The sequence below is a fragment of the Chlamydotis macqueenii genome, chromosome 1 (assembly GCF_036417535.1).
Source record: "Chlamydotis macqueenii isolate bChlMac1 chromosome 1, bChlMac1.mat, whole genome shotgun sequence".
Lineage (NCBI taxonomy): Eukaryota > Metazoa > Chordata > Aves > Otidiformes > Otididae > Chlamydotis > Chlamydotis macqueenii.
In genome coordinates, this window is record NC_141556.1 from 81056808 (window position 1) to 81071498 (window position 14691).

The 14691-nt window shown below is 42.3% G+C and overlaps 1 protein-coding gene across 1 annotated transcript; it reads left to right on the plus strand.

The window, feature by feature from the left end:
• Window positions 1–1415: 1415 nt before the first annotated feature.
• KLHL42 (kelch like family member 42) lies at window positions 1416–14171 on the plus strand. The gene is made up of 3 exons (XM_086762148.1): window positions 1416–2311; window positions 9004–9197; window positions 13522–14171. Exons 1-3 carry the CDS (start codon window positions 1416–1418, stop codon window positions 13971–13973), a joined length of 1542 nt encoding a protein of 513 aa, XP_086618274.1. The 3' UTR covers window positions 13974–14171.
• Window positions 14172–14691: the final 520 nt, after the last annotated feature.

Consider the following 14691-nt stretch of genomic DNA (forward strand, 5'->3'; position numbering starts at 1 on the left):
TATTTTAAAAGTCTTTATATTAAGCATCATAATGTAAGAATACAGAGGATTGCAGACTTTTTAATCTGTTTCAGTAGCTTAAAAAAAAAAAAGACTGTAATGTTTCAAGGCTGTAACAAGGCAAACAGCAAAACAGTCACTTTATCCATATCCAAGATACTGAGTTATTAATTTGCTCTTCCCTTGTTCGTGTCAAACAAATTCAGGGCCCTGGCGTGCAGATCGCTCTCATGAATAACACAGATGTCCTATGCCAGGAGCTTCATTTAACTAGAAGAGCAGCAGCACACGTTATGCAGTATCTCTATATGCCAAACCAGGACCTGAGACACGGGGGGAGTTGTGCAGGAGGAATCAAGCAGGTCACAGCAGAACTGTGCATGGTATTTGCTGTTCCCAAATCCTACTGCTCCACTAGATCTGCAAGGCGGCCCTGTTTGTTTGTTGTCTCTCTTAGTGGATGCCATAGTGCCAAGATGAGGGTGGTGGAACACTGAACAGGTTGCCCAGAGAGGTGGTAGCTGCCCCATCCCTGGAAACATTCAAGGCCAGGTTGGATGAGGCTCTGAGCAACCTGATCTAGTTGGAGATGTCCCTGCTCCTTGCAGGGGGGTTGGACTAGATGACCTTTGAAGGTCCCTTCCAACCCAAACCATTCTATGATTCTATGATTCTAAGATGCCCTGGCATGAGGAGGCTCCTGCCTCCTCCCTGGCTACACACACATACACGCACGCATACCATATTTTTTTTTTTTTCCCCTGCGTGTGAGGTTCTTCCCCCTCTCCAGGGCTGCAAAAGTACATTTATGGCAAGAGGCTGGAGCTGCCATCCCGGCCCAACTCGGGCAGCGCCGGTTGCGGGGGAGGGGGGGGTTGGAGCGGGGGGACTGGCTGCGCGTTTTGCCCGTTACCGCACCCGGGGGCCGAGCACTCCGCCTGGCCGATCCTTCCGCCGTCCCGCACGTGAGCTTGAAAATCGCCCCCTCCCCAGCACAGGGCCCGGGCGGGGGGATTTGGAGGGGGGCTGGTGGTGCCCTGCGGCGCCGTTGGGCGCTGACGGCCCCCGCGGGCGCGGAGAGGCCCGGCCATCGCCTGAGCGCTCGACATTGCCTTTTTAGGGCTTTTTTTTCTTTCTCCTCTTGTTTTTTTTTTTTTTTTTTTTTCCCCTCCCTTCCCCTTCTCTCCTTGCAGAGAGGGAACCGGCGGGGCTGTGGCAGCACCTCCCCTAAACCTCCCTCCCTCGCTGCCCGCCTCCCCCGGCGCGGCCCGGTCCGGCCTGGCCGAGCCCGGCCCCGCTCCTCCCATCCCGGCAGCGGCCTCCGGGGCGGCGGCGGCGGAGGAGGAGACGGAGGAGGAGCCTGTCGGCAGCCGGCAGCGGCGGGGCTGAAGTGCAGCCAGGGGAGGGGGTGAGCCATGTCCCTGGCGGGGCGGCGGCGGGAGGAGGAAGATGAGGGGGAAGGGGACGAAGGGGACGGGGCCGGTGCCGAGGAGGAGGAGGTGGTGCGGATCCGGCTGGGGGACAAGTGCTACCCGGTGTGCAAGAGGAAGCTGATCGAGCAGAGTGACTATTTCCGAGCCCTGTACCGCTCGGGCATGCGGGAGGCAGGGCAGGGCCATGGGGAGCAGCTGCTGCGCGGGGGGCTGAGCGCCCTGGGGCTGGAGCTGGTGCTGGACTTCATCAACACCTCCTGCCTGGCCAGGCTGGAGCAGGAGGAGGGGGGCGATCAGGAGCCCCCGTTGCTGGAGGAGCTGGTGGAGGCGGCTTCCTACCTGCAGGTCACCCCCTTGCTCCGCCTGCTCCTCTCCCAGGTGAGGCTGGGCAACTGCTTCGAGCTGCACCGCCTGGCTCAGGTCTACGGTCTCCAGGACCTGCACGACGCCTGTCTAGACTTCATGGCCACCCATTACCATCAGGTGCTGCGGAGGCCCGAGGCCCGGCCACATCTCCTCCTGCCCCATGCTCTCCAGCAGCACTTGAAGGAGAGGCGGATGAGGGGCACCGCCACCCTCGTGGCCATCGGGGACTTCATGGGTGCCTCTTCCCTGGGCCTGCCTCCGGGCTGTCACCCTCAGGTGGAAGCCCCTTGGTCTATGCTGAGGTATGATGAGGAAGCACAGAGGTGGCTGCCCCTAGCCAACAACCTGCCCCCTGATCTAGTGAATGTCCGAGGCTACGGGTCGGCAATGCTGGACAACTACCTGTTCATCGTCGGGGGCTACAGGATCACCAGCCAGGAGATTTCGGCTGCCCATTGTTACAACCCTTGCCTAAACGAATGGAGTCAGCTAGCTTCAATGAACCAGAAGAGGTAACCACTGCTCCCTGAAATACATGTGTGTCCATGTATATTGTCAAAATAGACCCTGTTGAGTCACGTGGTGTTGACTGGACTCAGTGTTACGAGAAGTGATTCAGACCTGTCTCTATGCTGTGAATCACTCGTGTCTCTTGCATTGTGTGGTGGGAAGGACCACAGCGCTTGGCGATGGCTTGGCAGCCTGCCATGGACAGGCCTGGCAAACCTTGTCTTCACTGGCACAGCCATCCCACCGCAGCACAGCGCTGCAGCCTCTTTCCTGCTTAGGGGTGCCCTCTGCATGGGACGGGGAGCTGCTGTGGCAAGTAGGGCATGAGGAGGACAGAGCTTTATTGCGTAGATGTTGGTAAACAGTGGTTAAGGCCTCAGCTGTGCGAGAGCATGAGCTAGGCATCAGCAGAGGAGGACTGTGCTACAGCTCTCCACCATGTGTGAACATTCACCGTGGTACTAAATAGTGGTGGGCTCGCACTTTTCCTTTAAATTGTGTTATGCAAGGATCCAGTCTCTCCAGTCAGCTGTCTGACTGGTAGTAGAAATTCTCCTTAAAATAACAAAGATTAAAAAAAACCCCAAAGATAAAATTATTCTCCTACTTCCTTTGTCGTATGTTTTAGCTCCAGTACTGTAAGTGACAAGATTTCCTTCTCTTAGTGAGGATGTACCGTTTATGAGAGCTAGAGATGGCTGAAAACTTTAGTTGCAGCAGTTTTTCATTGGTTTGGACTTTCATAAAAATCTGAATGTTTTGTAGGCCTGCATTTCAGTGAAATATTCACCAGAAAAATGTTGGGAAGATTGTGAGAAATTTCTCACTTAGTGAGAATATTTTGATCTGGGAAGGTTTCATAATTTTAGCCATTTTGCTTTTCCCTGTATGCTTTTTAATTGTTTGACTTTGATGTTTATGTTAGCATTCAGAAACATTTGTATAATTTACGTTTGAAAGACTAATAGTGAGCTAGCTAGTGTTGTGAAAAATAGCATCTGTAGAATGAGGGTTTAGCTTTTAAACACTGCAAACACCTTTTCTTGCAGACATATTTCTTAGAGCCTGAGCCTATAAGCAGTTTTCACTGAGGCGCCAGTGGCAACTGAGAGGTTTTAGCTGGCCTCGCTTCAACAGTCTTGCCTATGTGAGCATGATTGAGAGCACATTGGCCTCGATAGGAGAGGATGATGGGTTCAGCCCACACAGTGTCTCCTATGGAAATTAACTTGAACATAGAAGTCCCACGTTGATCAAGTTACGAGGTTTTGGCATTGGTTCGTGTGATGTGTATAGCAAGAGAAATGTCATTATGTGCGATGATTCTGCAGCATGGCGAATGAGGGCTTTTTAAAAAAGGCTTTTTCGAGGCCCTTTTTTCACCTTGCGACTTGGCTGTTCAAACTGTAGATCAGCCTGTTTCCCCCCACACTTTCCCTTTTTTCTAGAATATATAATCATTATATCTGAAATAAACACATGGATATTTTCTTCTTGCATTACTATTTTCAACTGCACTGCCTTACCGACTAATCTTTAGGCCCATTGCAGGTGACAGCAAGGTATTCCTTAGCATCGAATTTCACATTGGCCATTTATGGCAGAAAAGTAGCATATGAATTGATATTTTTGGAATAGTCTCTATTCTTATGATTCATGGTAGTTATTGTGGGTCAAAAAGAACCCAGAATTGCATCAGCCTTGAGACTGCAAGGTAGCGGCAAGTGATTATGAGAGATATGTGAGTATGAGAGATAATCGGGGGACTTTTTTTCATGGAAACTGTTTTTCATGGAAACTTCACGAAACATGTTTTTGACTTTAACATCTTCATGGAGCCTTGAACTCTGAAGTTGTTATTATTTTTTTTTTCTATCTGACATAACGTTTCAGTTCTCTGATGACCAGCTTCACATTTTGTGGCCAGAGCACAGAAGGAGATGGCCTGTCCCATAGAAGCCAAGAGCAGGGAGGTTTTTAGGATCAGAGAGTTTGTATTTAATGGGAGCAGCACTGATGCCTGTCTGCCGCACAGATGTGCTGCAATTAGATCTGCACTTTGCTCAGCATTGTATTTTTAGATTGTTGTACTGCAGTAAAATAAGCAGGGCAGTTGTCCAGCATGCTGCTTGGGAATTAAAAGTCATGTGACAGTCTGCCAAATTAATCAATGTCAGCTGATATAATTGCATCCCATGGATGAATTTTTTACATGCCTTGAGGGAGGGTTCTAGTTCCCATTGAAGTTGGTGTGACTTCAGACAACAAGAGTATTTGGATTTAGCCTGTATGAATGGACGCGTATGTTGGCCTCAAGAGAAGGCTGAGGAGTTGTGGAAATAATTGTGCTGATTTGCTGTTAGTACAAGAAGTTCTCTGCCCTCAAGAAACCTTGTAAATTGTGTGATAGTTATATCTTTAATAATTTGGATTATTATAATATGGAATCACAGGATTTTGTGATTCTCTACATATGCGTAAATGAAGGAGTCACAGCTTACTTCTAAATAGAAGACAAAGCCATGTATACTGAATACTTAGCAGTCATTCTAGTTTAGGTTATAGCTGTTAGCTTTCTTTCTAGATGTAGGAGTCTCATTACTGTAGTTTCAAATTTGTTCACAATAGGTAACTCCTGTATATTATTCTTGTGATACCCACATAAGCTTGAGAAGTTTTTATTCCCTGTTTATGCATATACAAAGGAGATAAAATGATTTGCTCAGGCTTGTATAGGAAGCGTGTGACCATGCCTGAAGTTTCTCATCATCTGAGGGCTGAATGTGGTGCCTACCTAGCACAAATAGTCTATAACAGTTCACAGTTTCTAGATCTTTTAATTCTAGAGATATTGCTGTAGTTGGAATAGCGTCTTCAGAGAACAACCTCTAATTTTTGGTGGAAGAAACTTCATGTAAGGGTTGCCCAAGACTACTTGTGGTCTTCAGGATCAAGCACATTGGGGACTGTTCAAGTAATGCCCTTGAATGCATTTCCATACATCCCTTTAAATTGCTGCTGTCAGTTGAAATTTTCTATTTGAAAATACTATACTCATAGGATTTCTACTGCATGTGCCAGTTACAGCTGTATGTTCCACTTTCGTTTTCCTCCAGAACACTCATGGCAGGTAAATCTTCCAGGCTTGGAAGACCCTTGTAAGCCCCTGGCTGGGATTATACACATACACGTGGAACATGGTTTTTGTGAGCAATCTGTGCCTGAACTGCTGCCACTCCAAGGATTCTTAGAGGAATATAGGAAAGGATGCTCCTGGGGAATGGTGGTGCTTTTTGAGACCTTCTCTTTCCACATTTTTAATTTTTTTTTTCACTCAAAATTCCTCTGTGTTGGGGAAAAAGAGACTTTTCAAAAATTTTAAAGTTAGAAATGCTCATTTCACATTTATATCGAATGTATCACTCTCTTCCAAAGATAAAGGTTGGATGCCCTATGCTCTGCAGACTAGTGTAAGGGATGTAAAAAAAAACCAAAAGTGGTTCATGCGAAAAGCGTAAAATGCTTTGGAATTGCCTTCATAACCATGTTTTAATGGTTCTTTGTCTCTGTGGTAAATGCTTTGACTCCAGAATAAGGAAGTCATCTGATTTGTGAGAAATTTTAAGGTTGAAATCGATCATTTGACAGGAAGAAACCACAAGTTAGCCTAACCCTCCTGCTCTACAGCAGGACCAAGCTTGCCTTGCAAACACGTGTCTAACTTGTTCATGAAGCCCTCCAGCAACATAGATTCCAACCCTCTTCCTCCCAGGTAACTTGTTCACATGTTTAGCTACCCATCTGATCAGGAAGTCTTCTCTAATATCTATGCTAACTTTTTCTTGTTATCTACTAAATGAATGATACCTGTCAGTAAACAAGAGGAATGCTTGCTGTCTTCTTTATAGCCACTTTCATAGCGGTCTCCTACAGGTGCACCTACAGCTGTTAATGCAATCCAGAACAATGTAAGTTTTTTTTGCAAGTTGTTGAGTGTTCTCTTGTATTCGGAAAACTACGCACTCTAACCCCCAGGTCCTGTGCATTTGTGCATTAATTTTTCTTCCTTCCTGCATATAGTGCTTTGCACTTGTCTCTATTGAATGAAAAATGTTGTCTTTTGAAGCATGGTAAAACCCCAGAACTCACTCTTGCTCCTGGGGCTCCTTTCAGAGGACAGCTCATCCCCCGTCTTGTCCCAGCAGGAAGAGTATGCTCTAGGCCTGGCATTTGGAAAGTACTTTTGATCCCTCAGATTTAGATAACTCACGGATGTGAGTGGAGTTATATCGCAGTTGAATCTGATGGATTGTTCATCTCCGTTGTTACCAATGTTCCATGTAGTCCATGGAACAGTTGTGGAGAGCTGGCCGGTTACTCGGTGTTTGCTTTCCTTGTTTCCAGCTGCTCCAACACATTAAAAGAGTATTTTAAAAACACTAAATATTTCCTAATGTTCACTCTCCATAAAAACACCTGCTGTTATTGGCATGGAAAGGTGAATAGCAGAAGTTTTTCATAATATTGTCCAAACTTTTATATAAAATTTGCTGATGGATACTTACGGCTACTTTTGAGTAAAATTAACCTTCTAGTTAACGTGCTCCATAAATCTGAGATACTTCCACTGCATGTCATCCATTTTAACAAGTGTTGGAAGTGGTTACATGACTGACACAAATGTACATGACCTCCTTCTAGAGTAATTGAAGTTGAAAGTTGTGTCATACGTCTTTCACCAGATAGTTTTCCCTGTGCTGCAAGAAGCAAGTCAGTGATAAGAAGGCTGTCAAGCAAAAGCTGTGTACATGACGTCCATTCCAATAAAATAGTAAGAGGCTACAATTGAAGGGTAACTAGAGAAGCATGTGTGAATTAGGAAATTCTTTAATGTTCTGACACTACACACTTGTTTGGTTAATTCATGTCCTCTGTGACTGAACTTTTAGCATGTTTATAAGGTGGCTAGAAGATCTTAGAATAGGGAAATGCTATCTGTGCGTGTGAACTCATTTTACAAGCAAAAAATCCTGCATCATAGGCACACATACTTTAGATGTTAAAGAACTGCTTGGAGAATGCATTTACATTTTGTGGTTTTGTCCCTTTGTTATTTTGTGGATTTTTTTTTTTCCATCAAGACTTTTAGAACAGGTACATTGTTTTGAAAATCATAATGTTTTGCAAGTAATTATCCTCATTTCATACCTGCTGTTGATTGCCATGTTATTCTGTATTCTCTAAGATGAAAAACATAATTGCTCTAGAGAGGAGATGAACAGAGTGACCTAACTGTGAATGTCAGGAAAAAAAAAATTAAAAGAATAAACAGCAATTAATTCCTTCAAAGGAGCATTTTAGTTTCCAAAGCTATATCAGGATGACAAGAACAAAATGATTCCATCTGGAAGCAAATTCTTTTTCCAAATATATTTAATAAAAAGAAATTGCAGGGCAGTCTGCTGCTAGGCAGGGTTCATTTTGTCCAGACAAAATCCTGCAAAACTACTTAGCGGTAAGTTTTGAATCTTGGATTCATGCAGAGTGAAACTCGCTTTACTGCTCAGCAGGCCAGTGCAAAAGCTCCACTTCAGTTTTACAGACATAACACAGTTTCCCATTTGGCTTTATGCTGAGCTGGTGCGCTCAGTGACTTTAACGCATTTCGTTAATTGGGATACTACATGGTAAAATCTTGATTTGGCTCAGCAGTAGAGAAGGAACAATCTTTCTAGGCAAGGAGACTGTTTCTGAAGAGAGGAAGAGCTCATCTTCTCTTAGACCAGCTTCCATAGCTGGAAGGCAAAGCTGAGCATGCAAGCTCTGTGACTTCAAGCCCTCCAGTTTCTTCCTACAGACCTCCACCTTTAACATCCATAGACCATTTGTTTCTGCCTGTGTTATGGTAAAAGTGTAAGCTGTAAGGCTTCTTGCGCTTCAGTAGTTAGAAAGATGCCCTTTGCCATGTGGGAAATATAACAGCACAATGGAATAGAATAAGAAATAAAAGAACAGGGCATTGCCTATGGAGTGCTGTGTATTTTGTTCAGCTATGGGTGGAACATTAATTTACAGATATATCTTGCTTCAGTGGGATGGAGGATATATTTAGTAGTTTAATGTTGAATAAGGTACAAGAGATTCTGTCTTCCTTCTTTTGCAGAACATGATTCAATGTGTACTGCTTTAAATTTCTGTTTATTAGGTTATTAAAGAGATTCTGTATTGCAGACTGAGACAAATACACATTCTTAGGCATTCATCAAGTCTTGTTTGAAATTTCTGCAGTTTTAACTAAAATAATATCCTTGACTGTGTGTATATATAATACGTTTTTTTCTATTAAAGGTACTTTATTAAAAGCCTAGTAAAAATGAGACATCTACTGACCACATTAGTTAACTAAACATTTAGAGCTCAAACTGTGACAGATTGAAATCCAAAATAAAATAGTAATCAGTCTTAGCATCAACATTATTAGCATCCAGAATGTCACTGGTTACTGTCCTAAGTAATTACAGTGTAATTACAGAATTTTGGCCTTGCACAGAAGGGTTTAGATGCTGTAATATATGAAGTGATGGTGCAAGTTGTACGTCTTGATGAGTATGTTCTGGATAGGAAGAACTTTCTCTCCTATATTTTTTTTGTACATCTATTTAACCTATTTCAATGCTGCAATCTTTTATTTCAGGTCCAATTTTAAGCTTTTGGCTGTAAATGGAAAACTCTATGCCATTGGTGGCCAATCCCTTTCCAACGTGGAGTGCTATAACCCAGAAAACGACTGGTGGAATTTTGTAGCATCCATGCCAAACCCTCTTGCAGAATTCTCTGCTTGCGAGTGCAAGGGCAAGATCTACGTTATTGGAGGATACACTACACGAGGTAGAAAGCTTGCTTTTACTTTTTATTTGTTTTTAACCTGATTGGTTCTCTTTTTCAGGAAGTCTTTCGAATTCATGTAGAATGCTGCATAATACTCATTAAAACATGTAGAAATAAATCACTGGTAGAAAATAATTGACAAATGAAAAGAAAGATAGCTCTTTCTTATAGGAATCAGATAGATTTTTTATTTTTCAGGGCCTGCATGAATCTGGGCCTCTGTTATTCTGAAGTAACAGACTGATGGGTACTTCAGCACCCAGCTTAGCCCTCCTTTTTAAGATTTCAATCATACAGTAGAAAGAGGGGTCTCGACAAACACACTTCGTTTAATTTTTAAATACCCAGTTTAGACTGTCAGAAGGAAAAATACGAAGAAAATATCTGCCTGCATTAGTATTTCTCATGCATTAATAGATGCCATGATCCTTTCACGATAGCATTTCTGTGTTTCACGGGCAAATTCAAGGTGCAGGTAAGATTTTCAGTGCTGAAGTAACTGAATTGAATAATTACTCAAAAGCTTAAGCAAGAACCAACCTTTTTTACTTACTTCCTTTCTATACCTTGTTTTCTGAGGATACTGTGCAGAGGGAAAGATTTGGAATTGTATTCTCTCCTGACAAGGTCAAGAGGAGGGCCACAAAGATGATGAGAGGGCTGGAGCACCTCTCCTATGAGGACAGGCTGAGAGAGTTGGGGCTGTTCAGCCTGGAGAAGAGGAGGCTCCGGGGAGACCTGATAGCGGTCTTCCAGTACCTCAAGGGGGCCTACAAGAAAGATGGGGAGAGGCTGTTCAGTAGGGCCTGTTGTGATAGGACGAGGGGTAATGGTTTCAAAATAGAGGGAGGTAGATTTAGATTAGATATTAGGAAAAAATTTTTTACAATGAGAGTTGCAGAACACTGGAACAGGTTGCCCAGAGAGGTGGTGGAAGCCCCATCCCTGGAAATGTTCAAGGCCAGGTTGGATGAGGCTCTGAGCAACCTGATCTAGTTGGGGATGTCCCTGCTCCTAGATGCAGATGACTAGATGACCTTTGAAGGTTCCTTCCAACCCTAACCATTTTATGATTCTAGAAGAGGAAAAGCAAGCCACTTAAAAAGAGCTCCCACTTGTTCATTCCTTGAGCACGTGGTGCTGTTCTTTGGGAGGAGTACCATTTTCTCAGAGTTTTAGAAGTCATTTCTTTTTCATGTCAAATGTTCAGTATTTACCAGGATTTCCTAAATTTAAATTTCTATCTCTAGGCCTTTGCCCACTTCATTTGACCACAGTAGTTTTAAACTTTTTTTTCCGAATGGGGAACAAAATTAGGAGAGAGATCAGCTTTTACAGAGAGTATGGCAAGCAAAGCTACACTGACATTAGAACAAGCTGTCCTTTCTAGCATTAGAGCTGATTTTAGCTCTGAAGCACTATAAACTTTGTAAAAGATGCACTTCCACCTCTCATGGTCCCTGTGCTAATGATAACCTTCAAAAGCATTTTCTCTGGTCCATTCTGACCCGGAACCTGGTAGCTTCACTCAGGTAAACAAAAGATGTCGGGATGCCTAAGTCCTTATGGAGGGCCATGCTGTGGTGTGCTCTGCAGTCCTAGTCCTCTGGTCATCCCCACTAAAGGAACTGTTGGGGTGCCTTGTGTTCCCTGATGTCCGACACTAAGAGTGAAGGACGTCCGTCACAGAACAGTTGCTGTGCTGAAAAGTCAGGCCCAAGGGGAAACGTCCTTTGAGACAAGAGAACAGAGAACAAGGAGAAGGGACTGAAACAGACAGCAATGGGAAGACTTGCCTCTGGAGACTGGAGTTAGGGTTTTGTCCTTTTTATCTAGAGAAAGAGAAAGAATATGTAAGAAGAAAAAGCTCTGATTTGGTTAATTGTGCTATAAGGTTATGGGAGTGCCAGCTTTTCTCTTTACTTCCTATGCACTTTGCAGCTTCCTTTTCCATGGTGCGCCTTCAGGCCACCCATTCCTGATAGGATGGATAGGAAGATCAGCATCTTGCTGATGGAGATTCTGTTCCCTTAAAATTCATTAACAAAGTGTATGTAGTCAGGATTGCTGCCCTGGGTCGAGCTCTTTATTTGGTACTTATTGTCTGTGGTTTTAATTGAAGAAGAATAGTCAGTGAGTAGCCTCTTGCTTCTTTCACACCTCAAGGGATTGCCATTGACATTCAGGCTCTTGTCTTTTCCTAAATCTTTTTTGGGGTCTTTTCCTGAAGGCCAATTTTAATGGAAAAGGGAGGGTAAGCAAGAATAAAATAGTGAGCAGTAGATAACTAGCATGTTTAGGCTTATGTTTAAATCCAAGACCATTCAGGACAAGTGCCTCTGCTTCTTATGAATAAAGATCCTTTCCTGAACAAGGGTCTAGAATCAGTTTTTCTGTGACACCTTGGCTTAGGACAGCTATCAGACTTAGAAGTGAGAATTGCTGCAATAACAATCCAAGTTATGCAGATGTTGGAAAGAGTTTAAGTGTAACTAACTGTCTGAGAGACATTGAGGTTCATTTGCTCTTTCACTATATTCACTAAATAAAACTCATGCAGCCATTATTATTTTTTTTTCTTTTTTAAAACATATTTCTGTGTATACCTCAGTAAGACTGTAGTTTTGGTTGGTTTTGTGGATTTTTTTTAATCTGTGTAGAGCTTGCTCGTAAGACTGCACTTACCAAACGGTGGTAGGTTCTGGAATTTCCCGCTGTAAATTATAATGACACTTTTTGAATAAAGAACCTCCTTCCAGTTCTCAGCTCTCACTTGTGAGCCTAGACCCTAGTAGAAACTCCATGTCAGGAACTATAATGTTCATGTTTTGTACTGGATTTTTTTTTGTTTCAGTGGATATAAAAGACTTAGGCTCTGGACTGAACAAATGAGAGCCAAATCACGATAGATCTCAAGATTTCGTAAGTCTCCTCTCAGACCATAGCACCTTTTTCCTGGGAAGATTACTGCTACAGATAGACATTGCTAGAAATGTTGGGATTTTTTTTTTCTCCTTAATAAGTCAGAGAATGATACATTGTTTGTAAACAAAGATCATCTATATGTAGAGCTTTGATCAGCAATCTCATAGAGCAATAGAGCATTGCCATGGTATTTTTCTTTTTTTTTCCCTTTATTTAATGCGGATTAGGTGTTCAAGAAGGCAATGTAAAGTAATAAGCAATGACTAAGTCATCAGAGTGCAAGCAGATGCATTAGCAGCCCCTCCCTAATGGTGCTGCTGATGCACTTCATTCATGACAATCCAGTTATATTTATGGCTATTTATACCTATGGCCTTACATAACTTGTCAGTATGTCACCGTCTGCTGCTCCACTTGGGAGCTCGTCTGGAGATCGTCATGCAGGATAGACTTGTAATACGGAGCAGATTTTATTAGAAGACCAGACTGGAGTCTGCAAACCTGTTGCTGCTTGTCACTTGAGTTTGGATTTAAGCTCTAGTCCCCAGAGGTTGAAATTGAATTTACTAGCTAACAAGTCCTGTGCATTTTGTGTTAATTTAGGGAATCTTTGGACACAACCAGGCTCTCCACTGCACCATAGATCAGGATGATTGCAACAATTTCATAGAATAACAGTATTGCAAACACATGCGTCCACTGAGTTGTAACTGAAGTGTAGATATGCCTTCAGCTTTTTTCTGTGCCTCTGTCTGATGCTGGAACACAGAGTTCCTGGTTCTTAAATGATTTTGACAATATGTTTTTCTCTCTTGATGAGGTACTGAACATGTGCCCTTAGGTCATCCATACCACTTGCTGAAATGTAACTAGCTTTGTGAATTTTATTCCGTGAAACTTTGATTTATGGAATGAAATGCAAAATATCAAGGTTAAGCTTGTACGATAAATCATCACTTGACAGCCAATAATGAAGCATCCTGTCTTCATGATAATTGAATTCGTCTGTGAACACTGTTGGAGAGCAGAATATTGCCCCATTTCCCTTGTTGTAAAAAATTCTTACATGTCAATTGGAGACAAAATTAAAAGCATAAGTTAAAAGATAGGGATTATTCTGCTAAAATGTACATCTCCAGACTGTTTACATCGAGTGATGTGCCAGAAGCAGCTTAATTTTTCCCTCTACAAAGGAACAGAACATTCAAACTTCATTGTCAAGGGCAAAGACTTGCTGTTCTCAATAATCAATATTTCTCCCTAGTCAACTATATTTTGCACTTTAATACATTAGTAATCTGTGATAATGGCTGATACAAGTTGTAGGGAGGAAGAATATTCCTCCATGACTGCCTTCTAATATATTTATTTATTTGTAAATATCTCTCCTCTGTTTCAGATAGGAATATGAACATTTTGCAGTACTGTCCCACTTCTGATTCCTGGACCAACTTTGAACTTTGTGATGTCCATGTTCGCAAACAACAGATGCTCTCTGTTGAAGAAACTATATATCTGGTAGGGGGTTGTATTCACGAACTTGGACCAAACCAAAAATCCAGCCAAAGTGAGGACGTGTTAACTGTGCAGTCTTACAACATTGCTACCAAAGAATGGCTCTACCTCAAAGAGAACACATCAAAATCGGGTCTTAACTTGACTTGCACTCTCCATAATGATGGAGTCTATATATTGAGTAGGGATATTACTTTATCTACAAGCTTGGAGCACCGTGTTTTTCTTAAGTATAATATATTCACGGACAGTTGGGAGTCACTAAGACGCTTTCCAGCCTTTGGACAAAACATGCTGATCTGTTCTATGTATTTGCCTCATGTGCGAGAATTGTAACAGCAATGGGTTTTTCTTTGCAACTCATTAATCATTCTTCGAAGAAATATTGCTCCTTATGAATAACTCCCGTTTCAGAATGTAATGTGGTTGCGTAATACAGGCATAAAATATTGATTTTGTTCTTTTAAAAAGTTGCAAAAGACAATATTAAGAGTAATGCTTCCAGAAACAGTTTTAGGATTTCAGTTTAAAAATTTTATTGTTTTGATTTTAAATTTCACCAAGTATTGTTTGCGATTTAAACATACAATTATTGTAACGGATAAAAAAATTCCAAAGGCAAAACTGATCAGTCTGTTTTTATTCTCCATCTTAATAGACAGTGTGGAACATAAGCAAGGAGTATATGTGATAAAGGCAGAAATAATTCAATAAAGTAAATAAGTCTAAGAAAATCACAAAAGGCATTATTTCTTTTAAAATGCAGTTTTTACTCAAACTCTCTCATGTTAAATGCACAATATTTAAAGTTTTTATCTCTTCTACAGTAGCAAGTAAGATTCTCAAAGGTGACAGCAATTAGAGTACCATCAAGAAATAAGAACTTCCCCTGAATTATTTGTAATTAAATGCTTTGCCAGGGACTGGGAGAAATTGGCTAGAGGCTGAAGGTTGCTGGTTGGGTACTAGATGCTCCTTTAATGGAAGTGGGCAGCATTTGTTGCTACCATTAAGACAGATGAAAAAAGGGTGTAAATTCAAATGGGGAAGTTTG